Raw genomic sequence first — 23425 nt, forward strand, 5'->3', positions numbered from 1 at the left:
TCCTCAGTCCACAGGCACCAAAGGTTAGTGAGAGGGTTTTTCAGCTGGCTGAGAATGGAGCTCGGTCTTCCCACAGCTTGAGCCTCAGGCAGCCAGTGGCGGCACAGGCCTTATTGGGCAGCAGCAGCTCCCACAGCAGTCTGCATCCACTGTTGGAGCATAAAACCCCTGGGGGCACTGAGCAGCTGATCCTTACCCCAGCCCTGTGTGGAGGCCCTGCCCCCACCTAATGCTCCTGGAGGAATTGAACAGCTTATCTGAATCTCAGCCCCCAGTGCTGGCTTGGTGGAACTGGAGGTCAGGTGGTTGTTGAGAGGAAACTCACAGATTCTGGGCACAAAAGTTTCTAGTTGCTCCCAGACCAGAGTACATGCTTGATTGTGCTACCTTGGAGGAACTGAGATCTTACAGATCCCCAGAGTATACCTTACTCTTGACAAAAGACCCAAAAGTCAAGTAACTGGTTGGGAAAAAGCCCAAAAAAGGGAAAAAAATAAGACTACAGAAGGCTACTTTACAGATATCTCCTCCCATCCTTTCAGATGAGGAAGAACAATACTTACCATCAGGGAAAGACATAAAAGTCAAGGCTTCTGTATCCCAAACATCCAAAATAAATATGCAGTGGTCTCAGGCCATGGAAGAGCTCAAAAAGGATTTTGAAAATCAAGCAAGAGAGGTGGAAAAAACTGGGAAGAGAAATGAGACAGATGAAAGAAAAGCATGAAAAGCAGATCAGCTCCCTGCTAAAGGAAACCCAAAAAATTGCTGAAGAAAATAACACCTTGAAAAATAGGCTAACTCAATTGGCAAAAGAGGTACAAAAAGACAAAAAGGAGAAGAATGCTTTCAAAAGCAGAATTAGCCAAATGGAAAAGGAGGTTCAAAAGCTCACTGAAGAAAATAGTTCTTTCAAAATTAGAATGGAGCAGATGGAGGCTAATGACTTTATGAGAAACCAAGAAATCACAAAACAAAACCAAAAGAATGAAAAAATGGAACATAATGTGAAATATCTCATTGGAAAAACAACTGACCTGGAAAATAGATGCAGGAGAGACAATTTAAAAATTATGGGACTGCCTGAAAGCCATGATCAAAAAAAGAGCCTAGACATCATCTTTCATGAAATTATCAAGGAAAACTGCCCTGAGATTCTAGAACCAGAGGGCAAAATAAGTATCCAAGGAATCCACAGAACACCGCCTGAAAGAGATCCAAAAAGAGAAACTCCTAGGAACATTGTGGGCAAATTCCAGAGTTCCCTGGTCAAGGAGAAAATATTGCAAGCAGCTAGAAAGAAACAATTCAAGTATTGTGAAAATACAATCAGGATAACACAAGATCTAGCAGCTTCTACATTAAGGGATCGAAGGGCGTGGAACATGATATTCCAGAAGTCAAAGGAACTAGGACTAAAACCAAGAATCACCTACCCAGCAAAACTGAGTATAATACTTCAGGGGAAAAAATGGTCTTTAAATGAAATCAAGGACTTTCAAGTATTCTTGATGAAAAGACCAGAGCTAAAAAGAAAATGTGACTTTCAAACACAAGAATCAAGAGAAACATAAAAAGGTAAACAGGAAAGAGAAACCACAAGGGACTTACTAAAGTTGAACTGTTTACATTCCTACATGGAAAGACAATATTTGTAACTCCTGAAACTCTTAGTGGGATTATACACATACACACACACACACACATACACACACACATACACACACACACACATTCACATAGAGAGAGACAGAGAGCACAGGGTGAGTTGCACAGGAAGGGATCATATAAAAAAATGAAATTAAGGGACAAGAGAGGAATATATTGGAAGAAAGGGAAAAATGGAATGGGGCAGATTATCTCTCATAAGAGGCAAGAAAAAGACTTTTCAATGGAGGGAAAAAGGGGGGAGGTGAGAGGGAAAATGTGAAGCCTACTCTCATTTGACTCAAGGAAGGAATAAAATGCACACTCATTTTGGTATGAAAACCTATCTTACAATACAGGAAAGTGGGGGAGAAGGGGATTAGCAGGGTGGGGGGGATGATGGAAGGGAGGGCAATGGGAGGAGGGAGCAATTAGAAGTCAACACTCTCGGGGAGGGACAGGATCAAGAGAGAATAGAAGCAATGGGGGGCAGGATAGGATGGAAGGAAATATAGTTAGTCTTACACAACATGACTATTATGGAAGTCATTTGCAAAACTACACATATATAGCCTATACTGAATTGCTTGCCTTCCCAGTGGGGATGGGTGGGGAGGGAGGAAGGAAGAGAAGTTGGAACTCAAAGTTTTAGGAACAACTGTTGAGTATTGTTCTTGCATACAACTGGGAAACAAGAAATATAGGTAATGGGGTATAGAAATTTATCTTATCTACAGGACAAAAGAGAAGATGGGGATAAGGGAAGGGAGGGCAGATTGGTGGTAGGGGAAAGAATGTTTGGCACTTTGGGGTGGGGAGAGATGGGAAAAAAAATTTGGAACTCAAAATTTTGTGGAAATGAATGCTGAAAACTTAAACAAATTTTAAAAAATAAATTAAAAAAAGATTAGTTTCTCCAAATCTCATATTTCTTGCTCTGTTAACCTGGGCATCTTATGTTTTTGATAATGTTTTATCAATTTCATCTAAGCTGTCAATATTATTGGCTCATATTTAGGCACATAGTTTCTAATTCCTTTATTTTTTCTTCATTTGTTATAAATTTTCATTTTTAATTTCTGATAATTTGGTAATTTGACTTTCCTCAATTAGAAAATTAAATTAGTTAATAGTTTGTCTATTTCAATGTGTTTTTTTAAGCACAGCTTCTAGTTTTAGTCATTAATTCAATGTGTTTTTGCCTTTACTTGCAGCTCTTCTATTTTGGTGTTTAATTGGCATTTTTACAAGTATGGTTGCTTCTCTAGTTAGTTCCCAATTTGGTGCACAATTTGGGGATCTATTCCTTTTCTCTTGTTAACTAAAGTATTCAGAGATATTTATTTTCCCCTAAGGACCACGTGGGCTTGTATCCTAAAAACTTTCGTATATTGTTTCATTGTTGTCATTATATTTAATGAAGCTACTGCTTCGGTGACTTGTTTGTATGCCCATATTTCAAGTGAGGTCTACCAAACAAGTTAAACATCATCGGAGTTTTTCAAACCAAGGGAATACCTTCCTCCATCAGGCATTTTTCACACTTTATCTCACACCTACCTTCTTATGGCAAGAATTAGAAAGTAGCTCAAAGATTCTGAATTACAGCACGAATCTGGAGCGTTTCCAGAAAACCCAAAGCTTTTCCACCATTACTGTGATAGCAGTCATGGGAACAAAGATTTCTGTACATCACATAACAGATAATTGTCCTCTATCACGGACCATTCCTAATGCTACATCTCTTGGGGATGGCATTATCCACTACCAACAGTAGAATGAATGGTCTTTAGGCAACCTCCTCTTCCACAAAATTACATGTCATAAGTGCTTTCAAAGTGTTCTTGAGACAACTGACCTCAGCTACCTAAAGACGCAATTTTAATCATACCTCTTGCTTTGGAGGTGTTAATTTACTAGTAAAAATATTTAAGTAACATAGAGGCAGGGTGACATAGTAAGAAATCCACTGAAATTGTAATCAGGAGAGCCTTGGGTTCCAATTCTACCTCTAACCCTAACTATTCCCTAGAGCCTCAATTTCTTCATTTGTTGTGTCTGATACATGTGGTTGTAGTCTACAGCAGCAGTAACATTGTAACCTCTCCCTACTGCAGATTAAACTAGCTTTTCCTTCCAAGTTGCAGAATGAGTTTGCTCTGGCTCCATTCTGAGAGCCAGTGTGTTACATTCTTTCCCATCCAGAACTTTTTTTTAAAAAGAACAAATGAAATAGACGAAAACCGCCAATCTGTTTCACGTAGCCCAGACTGCCTTGGGAGAAGTGGCCCTCACTCCCTTAACACCTGGAGTAAGTACGTCCACATAAATACAGGAAAAACTGTCTGTCCTTATACAGATTCAAAGACAGACAATTCTGACTACCCTGCCAATGGAAAAAGTCTGCTTTTTCAATGCAGAATGTCCACCTTTCTACAAGTTCTCCTATCTTCAGAATCAAATCAGATACTGACGCTAACTTGAGTTGACCATGGGCAAGTCCTTTCACACTTGACCTCTTTGGGCCTCATCCACAGAATGAAGGCTTGAATTAGAACAGTGTTACCCACCTGAAGTAATTCTTCAGACTTGAAAATATTTCAATCCATTATTTATTCTAGACCTTTCCCACCCTCTTTAGCCTTGGTTTTATAGTTCTTAGAAGATCAGGAGACAGGAAATAGGAATTATGGAGAATGGAAGGAGTAAAGGGAGACAAATTTTAGTTTATAAATTTCAGAAACATACAGAGTTTTGGTAGTATAAGTTTTGCAGACATACAGCCAGGAAATGCTAGACAAGGTAGGGTGTATATGAAGTCCCTCTGAACCCTAACAATCTGTAAGCATTTATCGTTTCCTCGTAAAGGCCTAGATTTTCTGCCCATATTTTTTTATGGGTCTCATCATTAAACTAGTTCAGAATCTGCTATACAAAAAGAAAAAAAAAATCAGATTATGTAAGTCCACTATTTTGTGTAACGATAACCTTGGCATTTTGTATTTTTGTAACTATTCATCTATTTTATGTAGGGTATCTCTCGATCTTATTGTCATATAATTGGACAAAATAATTTCTCATTTCCTTTTTTCAATTTGATGTGAATTTGGCTTTTTAAAAATAAAAATTAGCTTATATTAATTTTAAGAAATTAAAAGCTGGTTTCATTTTTTTAGTGGATATTTTGCTTTCAGTTTTCTCTCTTTAATTCTCAGAATTGTGTTTTAATTTTAAACTGGGGTTTTCAATATCAAGGTTTTTTTTTTAGTTGCATGTCCAATTTTATGATCTATTCTTTCTCCCTTTTATTAACGTAAATGGCTAGAGACATAAATTTTTCTTTAAGGACTGCTTTGGCTGCCTCCCAAGAACTCTGGCATGTTGTCTCTTACAATCTTTAATGATTTTAATTAATTAAATTTAATTAATCTACTGTTTCTATGATTTCTTCTTTAACCAGTTTAAACACTAATTATTTAGGATAAAGTTAGTCTTCAATTATTTTTAACTATATTTACTCAGCAGTTCTTGATTGAATATAATTTTTATGGCACTGTGGCCTATAAAAGGTGAGTTTAATATTTCTGCTTCTCTGTAGACAGTCCTCACTTTCCATAAATCTGCACTACGAAAATCTGACTCTTCAGCAGATGAGGCTTCAGCTCCTGGCAGAAGTGGCAGCAGTAGCAGCGCTGGTGCCGCTTCATGCCAGGGGTCCTCCCCTCCAAGCACAACAAGCTACCTGTGGAATGGTCGACTTACAGTAAATGAGAACAGGCTGTACTTTTTGGTGAAGTTTTGATGCCTTGAGAATTCATTTTTATAAAGGTGCCATGTACAACTGAGAAATATATATAATTCTTCCTATGCACATTCAGTGAGTTTTAATTGTTTTCCAAAATTCTATCAAGCTTCTGAACTACTTTTTGCTGAGATTATCTATGTCTGACAGGGGTATACTGAGTTTCCCTAATATTATAGGTTCTACCATCTTTCTCCCTATAACTCATTTAGCTTTTCTTTTAAATTTTTACATCCTATACTATTTGAAATGTAAATGGCACGTAATTATAGACACATATTTAATGTATTATTATACATGTTGTGTGAACATTTATCTGTATACATACACATATATATGCATGTAAAACGATACATTTGGTATTGATACTACTTTGTTGTCCCTGGTGCCTTTCAGCAAAAAGCAGTTTTCCTACTTGTCTCCTTTGCCTCCTCTGTGATCAGTGACTACACCTGCCTTTTTGCTTTAGCTGAAGCATAACTGATTTTGCTCTAGATCCTTATTTCAACACTGTAGGAATCGTTCAAGAGTGCTTCTTACAAACATCTTGTTGGATTCTGCTTTATAATCCCTTCTGCAGTCTTCCTTTCTATGGGTGAATTGATGTGATGGGTACTCAGGGTCCTGTTTGCTATTCTGCATTTTCCTCCCTCTTCATTGTAAAAGCAAAGAGGGGAGGACAGCAGAATGTGCCTGCTCACAGCCATGCCCTAGATTTGAGCCTGTCTGCTGCCCTGGGTTCCTCTGTTATTATCCCCAGACCCCTGCTTCACAACCCACCCTCTTAGGACTAATTCCCCCCCATTCTGCTCTCACTAACCCCCTCCCCCCATTCTCTACTTCACTCTTTTCTCATTCCCTGATTTTCCGTTAAGTACAATATGTCTGCACACTATTTTGTGTGTGCGTGTGTGTGTGTGTGTGTGTGTGTGTGTGTGTGTGTGTGTGTGTATGTTCTTTCCTTTGACCATTTCAGATGACAAGTCAGCCACAAATGAGTTCTGAAAGGAGGAAAACAACGTTTAAAAACAGGATCACATGGATTTAAAGTGAATTCTGTAAAACATTACAGAAAAGGCAATTCCAGTAATTCATAAGCTATTGGAAAAAAAGAGTAAAGGCTATCCTACCAAATCCCTCCCAAAATGAAAAATATGGCATCAACATCAAAACCAGAGAAAAGTTAAAAGTGAATACTGATGCCAAAATTTTAAATAAAATATTAGCAAGGAAACTGCAGTAACATCCCTCAAAAATAACACGTTATGACCAGCTTGTATTCTATACCAAGTAGGCTGGCCTGGTTCCAATATCAGAAATCATCAACCCACGTGACCACAGTAATAACCAAAACAAAATCACATGACGTCAACAGAGGCAGAAAAAGCTCTTGACAAGATGCAACATGCACTCCTGTTCAAAATGCTGGAATGCACAGGAATACATGGGAAAACAAATGGCTGGTTCAGCCATTCTGGAAGCGATGACCGAAAAACGTTCACCTCTGTACCTGTGGATCCAGCAATTCCACGACTAGGCCTAGACTTCCAAAATGTTAAAGAATAAGGAAAAGGAGCAGCTCTTTTGTGGTAGCAAAGAACTAGTTAGGAATGAAGGCAAGCTGGGAAGACATGCACGAAGGAACGCAGACAGAAGTCAGCAACCAGGACAACAGTTCAGACAACTACCAGACACATTCAGAATGACGGTGTTACGGTTTCATGAGTCTGAAGGATGGAAGGAAGGAAGCGTTAATTAAGCACCTGGTACGTGCCAAGCGTTGGGCTAAATGCTTCACAGTTACTCTCTCATTTGGTCCTCACGACAACACCAGGTAAGTGCCATTTTTACCCCCAAGTTACAGCTGAGGAAACTGAGGCAAACAGGTGAAGCCACTTGGTCGAGTCGTGACGTATCTGAGGCTGGATCAGAGCTTGGGTCTGCCTGACTCCAGGCCCAGGGCTCTATCCAGTTGCCTCATAAAACATGCTATTCCTCTCCTGACTGACAAGGACTTGGGGTGCAGATGGAAATGGAGACTCTTTGGACATGGTCAATGGGAGAAACTGCTTGGTTCTCTAAGAGTTGTTTTTCTTTTTCATAGCAGGGAGAAAAGGTGAAGATGAACTGATTGAACAAAATCTGTTTTAAAGAGGCTATTCTGAGAACAAGGTCGGCAGGGTAAGGGGGCCCAGAGTCAGACTGCAAGGACCTTAAAGAAGCCAGGCACCAAGTAGGGGCAGCTCTTTGTAAGAGTTTATCACTGAAAGGGAAAGAGATTCAGAATGGCTGGGTAAGAAGAGGGCACCTGAGTCTAGTGAGATCTGGGCAGTAGGGACATACCACCAAGGAGAAGGCCACTGGAGATGGGAAAGGGAATGAGGAATGGGAGAAAAGCTGCCAAGTTCTCTGGGATGACAGCCCAGGATGAGACCTTAGGTAAAGATGGAAGAAAGGAGAGAGGCACAGGATGCAGCCTATGGGTGCATGTGACAGTTCCAAGAACAAAGAGAGGGGATAGTAGGGGCTGATCTGAGACAAATCCGGCTATTTCCCTCTTGGCTAAAGGAAGATGTGCAATCTAAGTGGAATCCAAACAGGCTTTCATAAGCCAAATACTGAGGGATCTTTGGACTGGCTTGCCCTTGAGCCTCCATGAAAAATAACAGAATTGCCTGTACAAATTTTCACTTAGATACATCTCTGCCCCTGCCAGGACTTCCTGCCCAATTAGGAGCCCTGACTGAGGGCACTACGCACTGGAAAATGGGCACATGAACCATCAAGGGATACTGCCTCTGTTTCCCAAAGTCCCAACCTTTCAGCATTCACCAAACACGATGGCTTGGGCCTGAGCAGCTACGGTGACTGAGGATGTCTGCAGCCAAGCAACACCAGGATCCGGGGCAGCTGGGGGGCCCCCAGACTGAGGATGCACGGGACGCCCGCTTTGGTCACATGGAGAATTATTTGTATTTGACTGCTAGTGGCCAAAGAGGGGCAAGGTTTTCTTGGGTAACAATCGTCACTGTCCTTGGTCTTGTGAGACAGGCACAAACATCTCGCCACACAACAACAGTGGTTAAGAGAAGAAAGGACACATCTCACTGAGCAGACTCAGCACTGAAGATGCGCGGTCTTACTTTAATCAGCAGCACAGTCTCTATTCTCCTCATGTCAATCAGGCTGTTGGCCACGACTGCATTGTCTATCTCTAAAGCCGTGAGCACTGTGGGAAACTCCGGGTGATAAGCCGCTCTGGGAGGGGAGAAGAACCAAGTTAGTACGCCTTTCCCATCCCGAATGGTGAAAGCCCTTCTGGATGACAAGGAGAGGCAGGAAGTTCCTAGGCCAAATCCCTCCCCAGTCAGTCAGGCAGTCACAGCCAGCGCACTGCAGATGTGCACGCCTCCGAGGAGAGCCTGGCCTTGGGGAACGACTGGCAATGGAACTGCTAGCACATGTCAGAGAAAGAGGGCTCTCATGGCACGGGGCCTGAAGTCAGGAAGACCTGAGTTCAATTCTGTCTCACATACTCAACTAGCTGGAAAAGTCATGGTGAACAACCTTTCAGGGTTGTTGTGAGAATCAGGGCTGTAAAGTGCTCAGCATAATGCCTGGCACACTAGAGAATCACCTGTTCCTGTCTCCTTCCCCCCAAGCATGTCAAATTATTTACTAGTGATGCTAATTTGTACCTTTTTACTGTGAAGAACAGCTTTTGGTTACATAATAAATTACCACTGGTGGGAATACTAAAATTCCATTGACTCATAGAAATATCTCCTTTTCTAGGTTGTGTGGTGGGTTACTGTTACTGAAATGAATGTACCACAACACATAAATTACACAGGTAAAAACCTAGGCTTTAATATGTTTAAGCACAGGTTCAGAACTAAAACAAAAATAACCGCCCTGAACCTGAATTGGAGTTTCTGGAAAGCTTTTGGAGAGAAAATTACTGTCAGCAAGACAAGGGAAGAAATTCATAATCCCATGCTTTCTTCAATGTCGTAAAAGTTGAACAAATGTAGTTAAATAGAAGCCTAATCTTTTCCGTTGCGTAAGGCCATAAAGGTGGTTAACCAGACTCTCTGGGGGAACCAGGTCAGTTCATAGATCCACCTCTTTCAGACTAGGGGAGATTTCCATGTGTACAGAGCTTGTGTCAGGCTCTAGAAATAACCACCTCATCCTGGGAAGCTCAAATTCTTCAGCCTGCCATCTGAGGGATGTCCCCAAACCCCTCCCCGTAATTCTATCATCCCATAAGTCAGGTCTTAGCCAAGTGAGGCCAGTAGTCACAGAAAACAGCCCAAATATCTGGGAGAAATAGCATAATAAAATATTAATAACAGGAAAATGAGAGTCCCATCACCCTTTTATGCCGACTTGGTTAGACTATGGAGTGAATCCTATTTCAGCAGCCCACAATCATGCATTAGTCAGAAAAAGCTAACACTTGTTCCCTGGCACTGGAATTAGAACATTTAATTCTAGTTAGTCAGTCAACAAGAACGAATGAAACACCTACTGTGCGCCAGGCCCTATGTTGAAAGGCATTTCTTGCTCTCAAGGGGCTCATGGTTTAATGGGTGAGGTAGAAGGGAGGAACCAGCACTTATTAAGCACCTACTGAGTGCTAGGCAAGTATCTGAATTATCTTAGGAAGATTCTGAAGCTGACTGGGCATAAAGTCCTAAAGGCTGAGGTCTTCTCTTGAGCTAACCTGAGAAGCCTTCAGACTCTACTGCAGAGAGTGCAGTCTGACGGGCTGGTCACACTGTGAGAATGCAAAATGTGTCTTTGCCTAAAAGACTAGGTTACAGAGAGCTCAAGCATGGCGGGCGCTCACATGATGGTCAGAAGAAGCGATACAGAATCCAGGTCTCTCTGAAGAGCTCTGGTATTGATTCTAAGACATGGGAGACATTGGCACAAGACTGCCCAGCAAGGCACGCCCACATCAGAGAAGGGGCTGAGCTCTCAAAAGAAATGTGAGATGTGCCAATTTAGAGGCTTCCCAGCTTGCACTGGTCTGATCAGCTATGGCTGGACACACTGTTACCTGACCCCAACACACTGATGTCACAGAATCCTTACAACCACCCTGGAAAGCTGGCACTATCGCTATGCCCCTTTTATAGATGAGGGATGGTTAAGTGACTTGACTAGGCTCACAGAGCTGGTGTCTGAGGCCACATCTGAACTCAGTCTTCCTCAGATCAGGTCTAGCACTTGATCTGTCAATCAACAGGCCAATGGATGCTTCTGCAGGGGACGGGGAAAGAAGCGGGGAGCACCTCCCACCCAGGCGCTCTGCTGACCATTTTGAAGCCCGTCCGAGCTCCTGGGCCAAAGGGATGGCCAGCTAGCGGGTGGCAGGGGGCCTCACCTGCGCGTGACGTCATACACCTCATTCCGAAACTCAGAGACAATGATCTGAGGGCGGGAAGATGCCGGCGGGTAAAGCTTCTTCATGAGCCCCTGGAGGACTCGCTCATCTTTATAGTCATGACAACAAAAGGCAAAAATGAGGCCTTTTAAGCAGCACTCAATGGCCAAGGCCAGATCGGGGTCCCGTAGGCGGATGCAGGCACCTAGAGAGAGAGGGCGTTGAGGCCCATTAGTTGACAACTGCAGTTCCCACAGGGCAAAGGTTCGAGTAGGGAGCCTGCCCTCAGCCTGGCGACTTCCAAAGGGATGAGACGACTGTGGGGGCTCGGGGAGTCAAGGCTGGTTCCTAAGCTGGCCCCAAACCCCAGCCATATGACCCCCACAAGCGAGGGACCACTGCGTGCATGCGAAGGACCTTCTGTCTGGTGCTAGTGGCCCAAACCCAGCAGGGCGGTGCCCCTCCTCTAACCAGGCCCAGGCGCCCCCTACCTAGTGGGCCCACAGGCTTGCGAGTGAACTGCCCCTTCCTGTAGGCCTCGTCAATGGCTTCCAGAAGGGCTGGCACCTGGGAGCCAAACTGCTTCAGCCGGTTGGTCCTGGCTTCCTTCAGGTGGTGCAGGTGTTTGCACTTGGTAGTCAGGATCTGCTGCACATCAGCCTCTTCTTGCCTAGACGTGAGTGACATTATCACAGGAGGCTAAGGCGTAGATGGCCCGAGGGGGACCGCCTCACTGCATTGTGGGAGCCTAGCCACACTAAGGCTGAAGCCCACCCTCTAGGGAGGAGGGCAGAGAGGAACCCAGAGGAAAGAATATGCTCCTTGACCTCCTCCCCCTCTCTGCTGGGCAAAGAAGCGGGAGAAATCGTGCTGCACTCAAGTCCAGGGATCAGGGCTCCTATCTGAGCTGTGTGGTCCCATATGGTCAAGCCACTTGGACTGCAAGGTCCTCAGTTTCTCCATCTATAAAATGGGAGTTGTTGGATAAACATTGTGTAAGATCCCTTTGGGTTCCATTTATCTAAAGCTTTTTGAACTCTGTAACTAAAGTGAGCTCCAGAGGTCACTGGGGACCCTGATAATGAGAGATCAAATGGGGGTGGGGGTGGGGGAGTGAGGAAAGGGTGGAGGACACCCCAGGGCACGGCTGCTGCCACTCCAGCCCAGCCCCCAACGCAGCCTAGCCCCAGCCCCAACCCAACCCAACCCAGTCCCAGTCCCAGTCCCAGTCCCAGCCCCAGCCCCAGCCCCAGTCCCAGATGCTGCCCAGCCCCAGTCCCAGTCCCAGATGCTGCCCAGCCCCAGTCCCAGATGCTGCCCAGCCCCAGTCCCAGCCCAGCCCCAGCCCCAGCCCCAGCCCAGCCCCAGCCCCAGCCCCAGCCCAGCCCCAGTCCCAGTCCCAGTTTCAGCCCCAGTCCCAGATGCTGCCCAGCCCCAGCCCCAGTCCAGCCCAGCCCAGCCCCAGCCCCCGCTGCTCCACGTACAAGATTTTCGCATGTTCTTCCTTGTCTTTCTCTATAGCCTGCATGAAACACTCCATCTCTTGTGCCAGTAAGCTTTCCTGGTCCTGATAGCTCTTGCTCTTCTCGTTCAATGCAGCAATCTTCTTCTGCCGCTCCTGCCGTGCTGGTTCCAAACTCTGATCGGCACTGCAGGGACCGAGCAGATGGCGGGATACCGCGTGAGCCACAGCCACAGTCACGGCCTCCCAGCCCCAAGCCCCCGATCCAGTGAGGAGGGCCCCATACCTCCTCTTGAGCTCCTCGATTCGATTTCTCAGCTGCTCACCATCCCTCTCCAATCCTCTAAATTCATTACGGCTGCGATTATGTAAAACCTGATGTCAACACAATAGGTGCCACATGAGGGAGGCAGGGGAAAATGGATCATTTTCCTAGAAACCTTCTGAGGGGGACATGATGGGAAACAGGGCCCCCAAGAGCCCTGGCCTCCCCCCCAGAGGGGCCCCAAGATGACTGTGGAGGCCAGCTCCCCTGGAGTCTTGCCCCTCACCTCAGCATCGTTGCAAGCCTTCTTCTTTCTGATTAGATCCTCCTTGGCTTCAATGCATTTGGGCTCCAGGGCCATGGCCTCTTCACTGATCTTTTCCAAGTTATCCTGAATGGCCTTAAATTTCTCCTCAGCTGCATTGACTTTGACCTTTAAAACAAAAAGCACCTCTTAGAAAAAACCCCCACGTCCAAACCCTTGCAAAGTTGAATAAAAAAAGGAGTCAAAATGGTTTAAAACTCCCAGAGCCAACCACAGGCAGCCTGTCTGACCTATGGCGGGAGATCAGAACGGTCAGGACAAACCTAACAAGTGTTCTAAAGACCTACAGCACGGTGCCATCCCAAGGCCCCCAGTCTCATGGCATCCTCTCAGGCTTGGCCAGTCGGGCCTCACCCACTTCACAGCCTCTCAGCCAGGGCACCAAGGCTCACCTGCCATTCCTCCACCTTCTGCGTCAGTCGGGCCGTGCGCTGCTCGCCCACACTGACTTCACTTCTCATTTCTTCAATTTCCTTCTCATACTCGCCCACCTACGACAGAAACAACACAAGAGCCCTGAAGCCCTCCCACGGAACCCCAGCTATTTCCCATGAAGAGACTCGCATAGACATACCAGGGCCCAAGCCATCTCGTGTTTCAGATTCTCCAGATTCCTCCTCATCACGCTCAGGTCGGCGATGCTCTGAAAACGCTCCTCCTTCTCCAAGCACTGCCGCCGGAGCTCGTGAAGGCGCTGTGAACAAAACATCATTCCTCAGAACAGCTGGCCAGGGAGGGTATGTGCACGGCCCATGGCGGAATCCAGGAAGGGGAATGGGGAGCTTCTCTGGACTGCTATCAGCACAACATCCACGACATCTGCTCTGGGCCCTCAGGACTGTTTCTAGGGGATAATCAAACTTTTTGCCCAATAAAGCTGGAAACCATTTTGTGCATGTTTCTGAACAGGCTTAAACGATTTTGGTGAGCTGCTTGCTGTTTGCCTCCAGTAAGTAACTGCTTTTAAAAATGCAGACATTCTGAAGATAAGCCAGAGCAGTGAACGACTTTGACCTGAGCCTCAGTTTACACAGGCAGCAGGAGAGAGGTGAGGCATCACCAAATCCCAGGAGCCTCATTTCAGGATTGTGGGACCATGGGGGCCATCAGACAGCCGGGGCAGTCGCCCTCATGTGCCTCAGCAACAGATCTGGGAGAGAAGAGAAAGTTGTCCCCAGGAACCGGGAAGCCGGCAGTTCTAACCTCTCCATGGACGGCTGCCTCTAATTCACAGACTGAAGCCCAGGAAGGAAGGGTGTGAGGTCATAGTCTGCACTGTCAAGGCTGGGCCACAGCAGCCAATGTGTTCTATGTGGGGCTGACTGGCTGACAAAGCTGGCCCTTCCATCTTTGAGTGACCCTGGCTTCTTCCCAGGACTGGTCTGTCCTCACTGCCTTGGACCACAGGGCTCCCTGAGCTGCTGGCTCAGGCAGAGGAAGCTGGGAGCTCTTGGAGGGTTTGTATGCAGCAGAGGTTTAAGAAAGGCATGGACCTGTAAGCTCAGTGACCAGCCCCAACCTCTGGTTTTCACTTTCTATTAGTTTGCTCCTTTCTTGCTGCTGTTATGCTACCAAGTCAACCCAAGTTCTATGCCTCTCGTGCCTTCCTCAGTCAAATGGCTAAGAAAAAGCCTTTACACTGGCTGTCTCCAATTCCCTTCCTCTCATTCAATGTTTTCAGGCCTCTGTGATCTGGCTGATGAGCTCTAGAACTGTTCTCCACTCCCTTGGGCTCTCTCTCCTTAGACCTCCTCCTCAGTCCTTCTGGCTGATTTTTCACCCCTCAGGGATCCATTCCCATGAGTGGTCACCCAGACTCTGCCCTGGGTCTCCCCATCAGCTGACCAAAATTGACTACAGAACCCCCCCCCCCACATCCCAAACCTCTTCCTCCTCCCAACATCACCCTCTGCCTGATGTCACTATTTCTATGGAGGACATCCCCTCCTTTCAGTCTCGGGGCTGTGGGATGACGATCTGACCTGATTCTGGCCTCCACCTCCACAGAACCAATCTCCCCTCAAACCTCACTGCCCCAGAACCCTTCCCTCCATGCCCTGACAGCCATCACCTCCTGCCAGGACTTTCTTCACATCCCAATCCACCCCCAAGCAATTGGCAAGGTATGGATACAACCTTGTAACCCCGTCCAGCGGCTCCCTCCAGCCTCTGAGTCAGAAGCCCTCCCACCGAGGTTCTGACTAAGCTTCCCAGCATCACTGACAAGGACCTTGCTCTCTCCTCCCTGGGGAGGACAGGCCTGGAGGGGCCCTTCCTGAGCACCCCCTCCCTCTGCTCTTCACCCATCCTGTCCCTTCTCTGGTCACTGCACCCTCACACTGGCCCACATCCTCTGGAAGGCCCTCTCTCCTCACTTCCACCCTTCTGGTCCTTCACATGCAACCTTGGCCCCCAGCTTCTGTGAGGAGCCTTTCCTGACCCCTCCCCCACACATGCTCATGCCCACCCAGCCACCCATCCATGTTGCACAGAGAAGGCTTCCCTTTCTCCTGGTATCCCCAGTGCCCCATACATGGTGGGTGCTGCATCGAGACTTACAGACACCCATGTTTTATCAGGAGTCCTTCATGGACTAATCAATTGCCTCCACCACCTCTACTGGAGCTGAGGGTTCAGGGAGGATGAAGGAAGGACCTCTCCTGGGATCATTATCCCAGGAAGGCTTCCCAAGTCTGCTTCCCTATGATGCCCTCACTGCCCTCAGGGGGTTGGAATAGGCTGGAGGTGGGGAGAGGAGAGGGGAGCAGAGCCCCAGCCCTGGGGTGGGGAGGGGGCCTGGGAAGGGCAAGGGGAGAGGAGCCCCAGCCCTGGGGTGGGGAGGGGAGCCCCAGCTTGAGGAGGGAGAGCTGTGAATTTCAGGGATGCCAACACTTTCTCCCTGGAGGCTCCAGGGGCAGGGATGGGTCCTAGGGAAACACGGACCTGGGGATGAGCCCACACCGTCTCTCACCCACCTCCTCCCCTTGCTCTATCTGGTCCCGAGTTCTGGCTTTCGTTTCCATGATGTAAGAGTAATCCTCTTTCATCTGTTCCAGCTGGGTAGCTTTCATGAAGAACTAAGCCAAAAGAAGAAAAAGAATTAAGTGCAGCAAAGCCATTCTGGGTGGGGGGCAGGGCTGGCACTCCACCCATTTCACAGATGAGGGGTCAGTGCCCAAGGCTGGATCTGAACTCAGCTCTCCCTTCCACATGGCCCTGGAGAATCAAGAATCCAATGAGACCTCAGAGCAGAATTTTCTTGGGGGCCTAATGGAACTCCACTCCTGAGAACAAATCCTGACAGACCCCTCCACCCACCATCTCAGAGGGAAAGTCAGGGGTCACCTCGTCCACTCCTGGCTCTCTACCATCCCCCTGACTAGCGGTCAGCTGGCCTGGCAGAGGATGTCCAGGGATAGCAGCGGCAGACGGCTCTGGAAGCGGGAGCTGGCAGGACAAAGGCCTACAAGCCTTTCTCGTGTGGGATCCCTGAAGCTGTCAGCTCACTATGGAGACACGCCCAGAAAGCTGAAGCTCCTTTGTCCAGGGCTCACAGACACAGGTCCCTGGACGAACCTGGACTGGTAAAGGACAGCACTGACTGGTAACCTAAAATAGTTCTTTTTCATTTTTCATGTGTGCACAGCAGAACACGAGAGGATCCAAAACAGAGAGCAATAAACTTTCATTTCAAGGAAGATTATGTAATAAACACTAGGCAGTACGCTGAGAACTGTCCAGCTTGGCTTTGCTTCCTTGGGAGTTTTGTTCCTTCCCCAGAAGAGGAAACTCAGGCAAACAGGGTGAAGCGACTTGCCAAGGGCCACACAGCTAAGTGTCTGAGGCTGGATTTGAATTCAGATCTTCCTGACTATAGGCCCTGTGCCACCTAGCCATCTCCTGGCTTCAAGCTAACCAATATTGGATCCATATGTTATCACTCCACTTCCTGATCAAGCCCAGGGTCAGAGAGGTAGGCTCCAGACTCAGGCCATGCCAGCCCCCCAAACTGGGCTTCCTCAAGCCTGGCTGAATCTCTTTCCTGTCAGCGGCCTGCTTTCTGTAAAGTTCTAAAACTTCTGTTTTTCCAGTTACTGAGGACACTGTAAAATCAGGCAGCAATCCAAGGTCAAGAGGCTTAGGAACACAGCGCACACAAGGTAAAGGAAGCCAAGCTGCCTGCCGATCACTTTACATGGCAGCCCATTGACCGTCTGGGGCGCCAGCTCCAATCTTGGCTTCCATTCAGTCACCTGGCTCCTCTGGGCCATCGAGCGCTCTCACACCAGGCGAGGAGGCCTCAGGCCATGCTCTTAAGGGTCTCCCTTACCTTGTATTTGTCCCCTTCATTCTTGGACTGAAGGAACTGCTTGCTCATCTCTTGGGTTAAAACAGAGACAGGATTATCCACCTGGAAAAAGGCACACGGGGTTTTCAGAAATCACCTTAGTGGACCACAGAGGTTGGCCAAGGACCTGAAAGCAAACAGCTCCACAGGTGAGCCAGGCCAGGGTTCGGGCCCAAACCCGAAGGCTGCCATGCATCACTAGTCACAGCAGGACCTGCCAGAATCCCCCAGCGCGCCTCAAGGCCCTCAAGACCTGAAAGGGACACTGGCTCCAAGGCCAGTGAGCCAACATCCCTAGACCTCAACTGTCTTAAAGTGAAGGGATGGGCCACAACACCAGGCGAGGAAGGAGACAGGCCATCCCCACTCTCCTGGAACCTGCCATGCAGAAGGAGCAGGAGCCAGGTAAGGGGAAAGGGCTGGACTAAGAGGATCCAGACTCTGCCCCCTCCTCAAGGCACTGAACTCCATGGCCAAGAGGTGCTCTTCTAGCCATGTACATCTTTTCACCTATTAAGCTACAAGCCTTTGTGCTGAGGACCTGAGTGATCTGGTTAAGCAAAGGGTTAAGGTGCCAAGGGGGTAAGGCTATACCACAAAGAGAATAAGGGTAGGCTTCCTGGAAGAGGTGGGGTCAAAGGTGACCTAGAATGGATGGGGGAAGGAGGGTGGTCCATTATGACCAGCAAAGGCAAAGGTATAGTGGGAGGAAAGGCCAAGGCCACCAGCGCTATGGGAGCACATGAAAGCACCAGAGCGAACTGTCACTCACGCTCACCCAGAGTGGGGCCACCAGGGGTCTTGGCAGCAGGAACATTTATAAAGATGACCCTTCTGTTTTTCTAAAAGTACAAACTTTTTTGGCCCAGAATTCCTGACATTACCTGTATGTTAAAATGATCAAGAATCGCTGTGAGTTCTTCTTTCTTGGAAGAAACCAGGTTTCCTAGTTATAAAAAACACAAAACAGAATATACTATAGTGACATAAGACTGCTTAGACCACCGAGGAGCCCCCACAGGCATCCCTTTCCCATCATCTGCACTGATTTCTGCCTGGAGACTCATTAGGACTGCTTTAGGACTTCAAGAGATCTGTGCCTTCCTCTGCCCAGAGGGCAGATCGTGACCCCTGTATCCTATGTCCTTCTAAGCACTCAGAGGGCACCTTGGGGAGCTACTCCAACTGAAGAAATTTGCCCACGAGTCAAACTCTGGTGACAAGAGTCTTGGCCTTGGCCAAGCTGACACATAAATGCAGAAACAGCCCCTTCAGGACTGGGGTCTTCACTTAAAAGTGAGTGTCATGACTATGACATGGGGTAAAAAAATCAAAGCTTTCTGTATAGACTGATGTGAAATTCCCAAGAAATAACTGGTGCAGGAGGCAAAATGTAATCTCATCTCAGAGCAGAGAGCTAGGCCCAACATGCAGAAGTCACAGAGAGAGTGCCCAAGACCTGGAGCTGAGGAGAACCTCCCAGTGATGAGAGGCCCAGAGTGCAGTGCCACCTTGGGAGGGCTGGGTTCTCCCCCCAGGAAGGTCCCCTGGCATCCCAGGACTCACCTGTCTGGCCCTTCAGCTTATAGCTACGGTTGCCTTCCACGCTGATGTGCTGGTGCACAGTTATCGCGTCCCCATACACACTTGGCTTGAACGCATCTTCGCCTCTGTTCCTTAGCGTTATTGAGACATCCGCAGAACTGCAGAGACCAAAAAGGCCACATCACCACAGGGAAAGTGCTCCACCGCATGACATGGACAAACCCTAAACTCCTCCTCTTGAGGGCACAGCCAACATCCCACACCATCCAGGCTGGACCATGGGTGATGGTCTCCGCCTCTGTCCTTGCTTGGCGGCCCACATGTCTCCACAGCTTTCCAATACCACCCCTCCCTCTCCCCCGCCCCCTCCCAGCTCAGATTGACTCGGGCTCCCTGCTTCTGTTTTCTTCCTTCTCCAGTCTATTGGCATAGAAGCAACAAAGACTCTTTCCTAGTGAATCCTCCAAACCCTCCAGTGACTTCCTAATGCTTTCCAGGCTCAATAGACATGTCCTGGAATTCAAGGCTCTCCAGCCTGACTTCACATTATCACTGAATCAACAATCTGGCTGCTCCTCCCAGACCTCGGATCCCAGAGGGCCCTGAATGAAGCCTGAGATGCCCCAACCAGAATCCTTCTCAATCAACTCCTCTGTCTAGGCTGCCAGGAGCCCTCACCTAATATTCCCAGAGTCCTCAACATGCTGACTCCAATAGTCCTATATCTGACCTCCCACTAGCAGCAGGGGACAGCTGGTCACCCTTTCTCCTCCTCACTGCTCCCACCCCAGGTCTCCTCTGCTGAATCACCAGCCGTATCCCGTTCCCTGGTGCTACCGCTGTCACCCCCACCATTCCAGGCACAGCATCTGAAACCTCACTCAGCCCCAACTCATCCCTCTCCCTTATTCCTCATGTCCAAAGAGATGGGAACAAAAGCTTGTTCACATCCATCTCTCAATTAAAAACGACCATCACCATTATTATTTTGTGTGTTTTCAATGGTGAAAATACACTATCAGTTTACAAAACAGCTCTTGAAAAAAACCTGAGTACAGATAGTCTAAAATGAAGCAGACTCCAGTCAGGAGACACCACGCACATCACGGGGAAGTAACTCTGTGATCTCTAGATTAAGAAAGCTCAGCTGAAAGTCACTGCACAGAAAATCCCAAAGGGAACCTGGGCACACTTACAGGAGACGTTTAGTAAACAGCATTTTATCTTCCCCAAAGTGCTAACCAAAGGACAACACTAAACTGGTGCCTGGCAATCTGGATCCCAACTCCACAGCTGCACAAGCTGTAACACCTCTGGGCCCTTCCACTGTTACTGTAATCAGTGTTAGGACTGTAAAGGCTGCCGCAATAATGCTGGTGAAAGGCGAGGAGGCCTAGGACAGAGACACAACAAACGTACTGAAGACGGCGTGATGTCCCACTGGCTCCTCTCGCCTCCCTCTCCCTGCCATCTGGCCCCAGTCTGTCCCATCACTTTTTGCCCCTTTAGCTGGGAGTCTGAGGAGCTGAGGGGGGCGTCTGCAGACCCCTCATGCAGCATCCATTAGACACTATTCACAATCAATGGTCAGTGAGACTCTGCTATCCAGAGGTGGCCCCTTGACTTCCAGAACGGCCTAATTCATTAGTCAGCTTTCCCTTTAAACTGAGCTGAACCCTGCCCTCATCTGCTCCACAAGCTCTCAGCAAATGCACTATTTGCCAGCCCTCAGTGAGAGCGCATTTAGGCGTGGTGGCCACTTGCCAAGGCTGGCCCTGATGTGCCTGGGCTCCTGCTGAAAGCTCCAATGTGGCTGCTTCCCATGGAGCTCATTCTCTTCCCCTGCAGAGCCTCCCTTTCCTGACCTTCCTGAGGGTGGCTCTTCCACACTCCCTGAAGCCTCCCGCTCCCTCATGCCTTAACTTCCGTGTCCACATGCTGCCTTGTGACATGGCCTTGTTCCCTCCTTCCTGGCCATCTAAACCCGTTCTGAGTGGAGCTCATGGGCTCCCTTCATGGCCTCGAGCTCCCCAGAGTGGCCAGAGTCAGCTCCGAGCGGGGGTGAGTGAGGTTGGGGATCTTGTCTCCCTCCTCCAGCAGGATCACAGCCATGTCCTGTTACTCTGGGCTCCCCACAAGGAGAGGACAAGGGATGGCTCACTTTCCCCATTTCACTCACCTCTGGCCCTCTTTCACAAACCCTTTCAGAGAGGAGCCTCTATTGGTGGCCGTGGCTTTTCCTCCCAGACCAACTATGAGAGCCGTCAGGACCGCGCTTTTCCCACCTGCAGGAGTTAAAGAGACAGAACACATCAGCAGCGTGCCCATGGGGGGAAGGGTTTTGTTCCACCAACTGAAGCCAGAGGAGAATGCTGGGTTCCAATCTCCTGCCATGTGCCCAGCTGGGAACTTCCTCCCTCTCCTTCTCAGGGCCTTGGCCTCTTCGTTTCTGCAGCAGATGGTGGGACCAGAGGAGCCCCCAGGCACTGCCAATAATAACCTATGACCCTGGGATCACTGGCAGACGCAGGGACTTTCCAGACAAAATCAGGGACAGAATTTTTCTCATTCTATAGGATATTTTATGTTTTTAATTGATTATGATAAAATCTTAAAAAGTAGTCTATAAATCAGAAAGGTAAGTATGTCTCAACATACTTTCTTTCATCAGTCCCATCAATCATGGAGGAAAATGATTCAGCTCAGAAATCACATTTCTGGAGGCATGAACAGCACCACGGAGGAAATCACCCCCATCTCTCACGTCTGTTTTTATTTGTCAGTCCATGAACTGGCCACTAAACAGGCTTATTTCTGGGCTTATGCATGCTAACACATCCTTCCTACCTGATTCCATCCTCACAGAGCCTGACTGTGAATTCTGATATCAAAGGGGCCATGTATCTCACTGGGTACATCACAAACAAGTGCTTTTACAAGCTAGTTTTAAAGAAGAACCACATCTAGACTGAGCATTTTGTAGCCTCCAAAATACAGACATGCTATATGATGCCGACCTAGGAGAACACCGATGCAACTTTAGCATGGCTTTTCATGCTCAGTTTAGAGACAACAGAGTGTCGCTGAATCCCAGCAAAACCACAAGAAACCATTTCTCTTCTTAAATAAGAAAACAACAAACCCAGTGGAGAGTAGTCATATGAGTCACCAAGAGTAAAGCTGACAGAAATGGTGGAGGAAGCAGGGCTTGCCCATGTGCCCCCTGAGCCCCAAAAGGGCTGGGGCTCTTCCTCCCAGAGACACAGGGTGCAGGCTGGGCTGTCAGGACAGCCCAGGGCATGGACATGATTCAGGGAGGAGCGAGAAGGCATACCCAGAGATCTTCATGCGTTTTACACACATGGCTGAACTGTTTGAGGTGGTAATCAAGCAATACATGGAGACTCTCTGTTTCTCTATGTGGAGATTTTCTCCACCATGACACACGCACACACACACACGCACACACACACACAGACACACACCCTCCCCACAATTGGCCAGGAGGCAGCCCTGGGTCCATTTCCAACAAGGCTGAAACCTCCAGAGCAGGGCTTTTCATCACGAATGCTCGGCTGCCCCCTCCCAAAGGCAAATGTGTTCAGGTCTCTGGATCTCAAAGCAACGTCAACTTACTTCCGTTGTTTCCCACCACAAAGTTCACATTGGAGCCAAATTTAAAAGGCCCGAGCATCGAGTGGCACATGAAATTCTTCAGCTGGATGCTCTCAATGATCCCGACTTCAGCTGACATCTGTTAAAGAAAACATGGGGGTCAGAGAAGGTATGGCCTATGGGCTCCCTAGCCCCTCAACAGCTGACACAGACCCCAGCCCTGCCCAGCCTCAAGGACTCTCACCTCAGTAAGAGACTGAGAGTCAGAGACCATTCACAGCATGAACATCCCTGACTAAAGTGACTCAGGACACAAAAGAAAAGGAGACAGCCAATCCCATGGGGCCCTTCTTCCTTCTTCTGCTACCCAGGGGCCAAAGGACCCTTGATTTTGGGTGATAAGCCTTAATTTCTCTAGATGCTCCACCCCTGTCTAGCTAGCAATGAACAGATGGAAACTGGACTGAGTCAATCCCAGCGATCATGAGCTTCTTGCTACAGATTAACCTGAACAGAAAGGAAACGAATGGAGCAGCTGCAAGCAGAACTCGGGGAAACCCAGACTTCAGGTAGCTCACAGCAGTCCTGTCACTCATTCCCTCCCTCCTCTCAGGCTAGGGCTAGAGACGTTCCTACCGATCAGCCACCGCCGGCCTCATGCTCCTCATCTGCAGAGCTGGAGGGCTGGGTTAGATCCTAACAATGACTCACATTCCCACAGCTCTCGGATCAGCGATGACAGGACATCACCACCCACATTTTACAGAGGAGAAGACCGAGGCTCAGGGCTCTGAAGGAAGGCCCCTGGAGAATATTGTCTTCCTGGGTCCACCATGCCCTTCTGCCCTCCCTGCCAGATTCTCAAGATTCCCCAGACCAGCCTTGCTGCCAGCCCAAGATGCCCAAGCCTCTCCAGCCTTGACAAAGGCTGAAGCAGTTTCTGCTTAGGGGGCACCTCTGGGCCAAGGTCACACCTCCCTTGTCTACACCCACTAGCCCCAGTTCTGGTTTTCTGAAGTGA

The 23425-nt window shown here is 48.0% G+C and overlaps 1 protein-coding gene across 1 annotated transcript in view; it reads right to left on the reverse strand.

The window, feature by feature from the left end:
* The window catches only part of SMC6 (structural maintenance of chromosomes 6), a 50944-nt gene that overhangs the window by 17015 nt on the left and 10504 nt on the right, over positions 1-23425 (reverse strand). Inside the window, exons 4-17 of the mRNA XM_072643998.1 lie at positions 22426-22543; positions 20969-21074; positions 18811-18947; positions 18129-18190; positions 17227-17307; positions 15872-15973; positions 13471-13590; positions 13289-13387; positions 12858-13004; positions 12593-12681; positions 12329-12493; positions 11336-11514; positions 10845-11049; positions 8593-8707 (exon numbers count right to left, since the gene is read on the reverse strand). Coding sequence (XP_072500099.1) covers positions 8593-8707; positions 10845-11049; positions 11336-11514; positions 12329-12493; positions 12593-12681; positions 12858-13004; positions 13289-13387; positions 13471-13590; positions 15872-15973; positions 17227-17307; positions 18129-18190; positions 18811-18947; positions 20969-21074; positions 22426-22543 — 1725 coding nt within the window. The remainder of the gene's footprint in view (positions 1-8592; positions 8708-10844; positions 11050-11335; positions 11515-12328; positions 12494-12592; positions 12682-12857; positions 13005-13288; positions 13388-13470; positions 13591-15871; positions 15974-17226; positions 17308-18128; positions 18191-18810; positions 18948-20968; positions 21075-22425; positions 22544-23425) is intronic.

Source organism: Notamacropus eugenii, chromosome 1, assembly GCF_028372415.1.
Source record: "Notamacropus eugenii isolate mMacEug1 chromosome 1, mMacEug1.pri_v2, whole genome shotgun sequence".
In the NCBI taxonomy this organism is placed as follows: Eukaryota; Metazoa; Chordata; class Mammalia; order Diprotodontia; family Macropodidae; genus Notamacropus; species Notamacropus eugenii.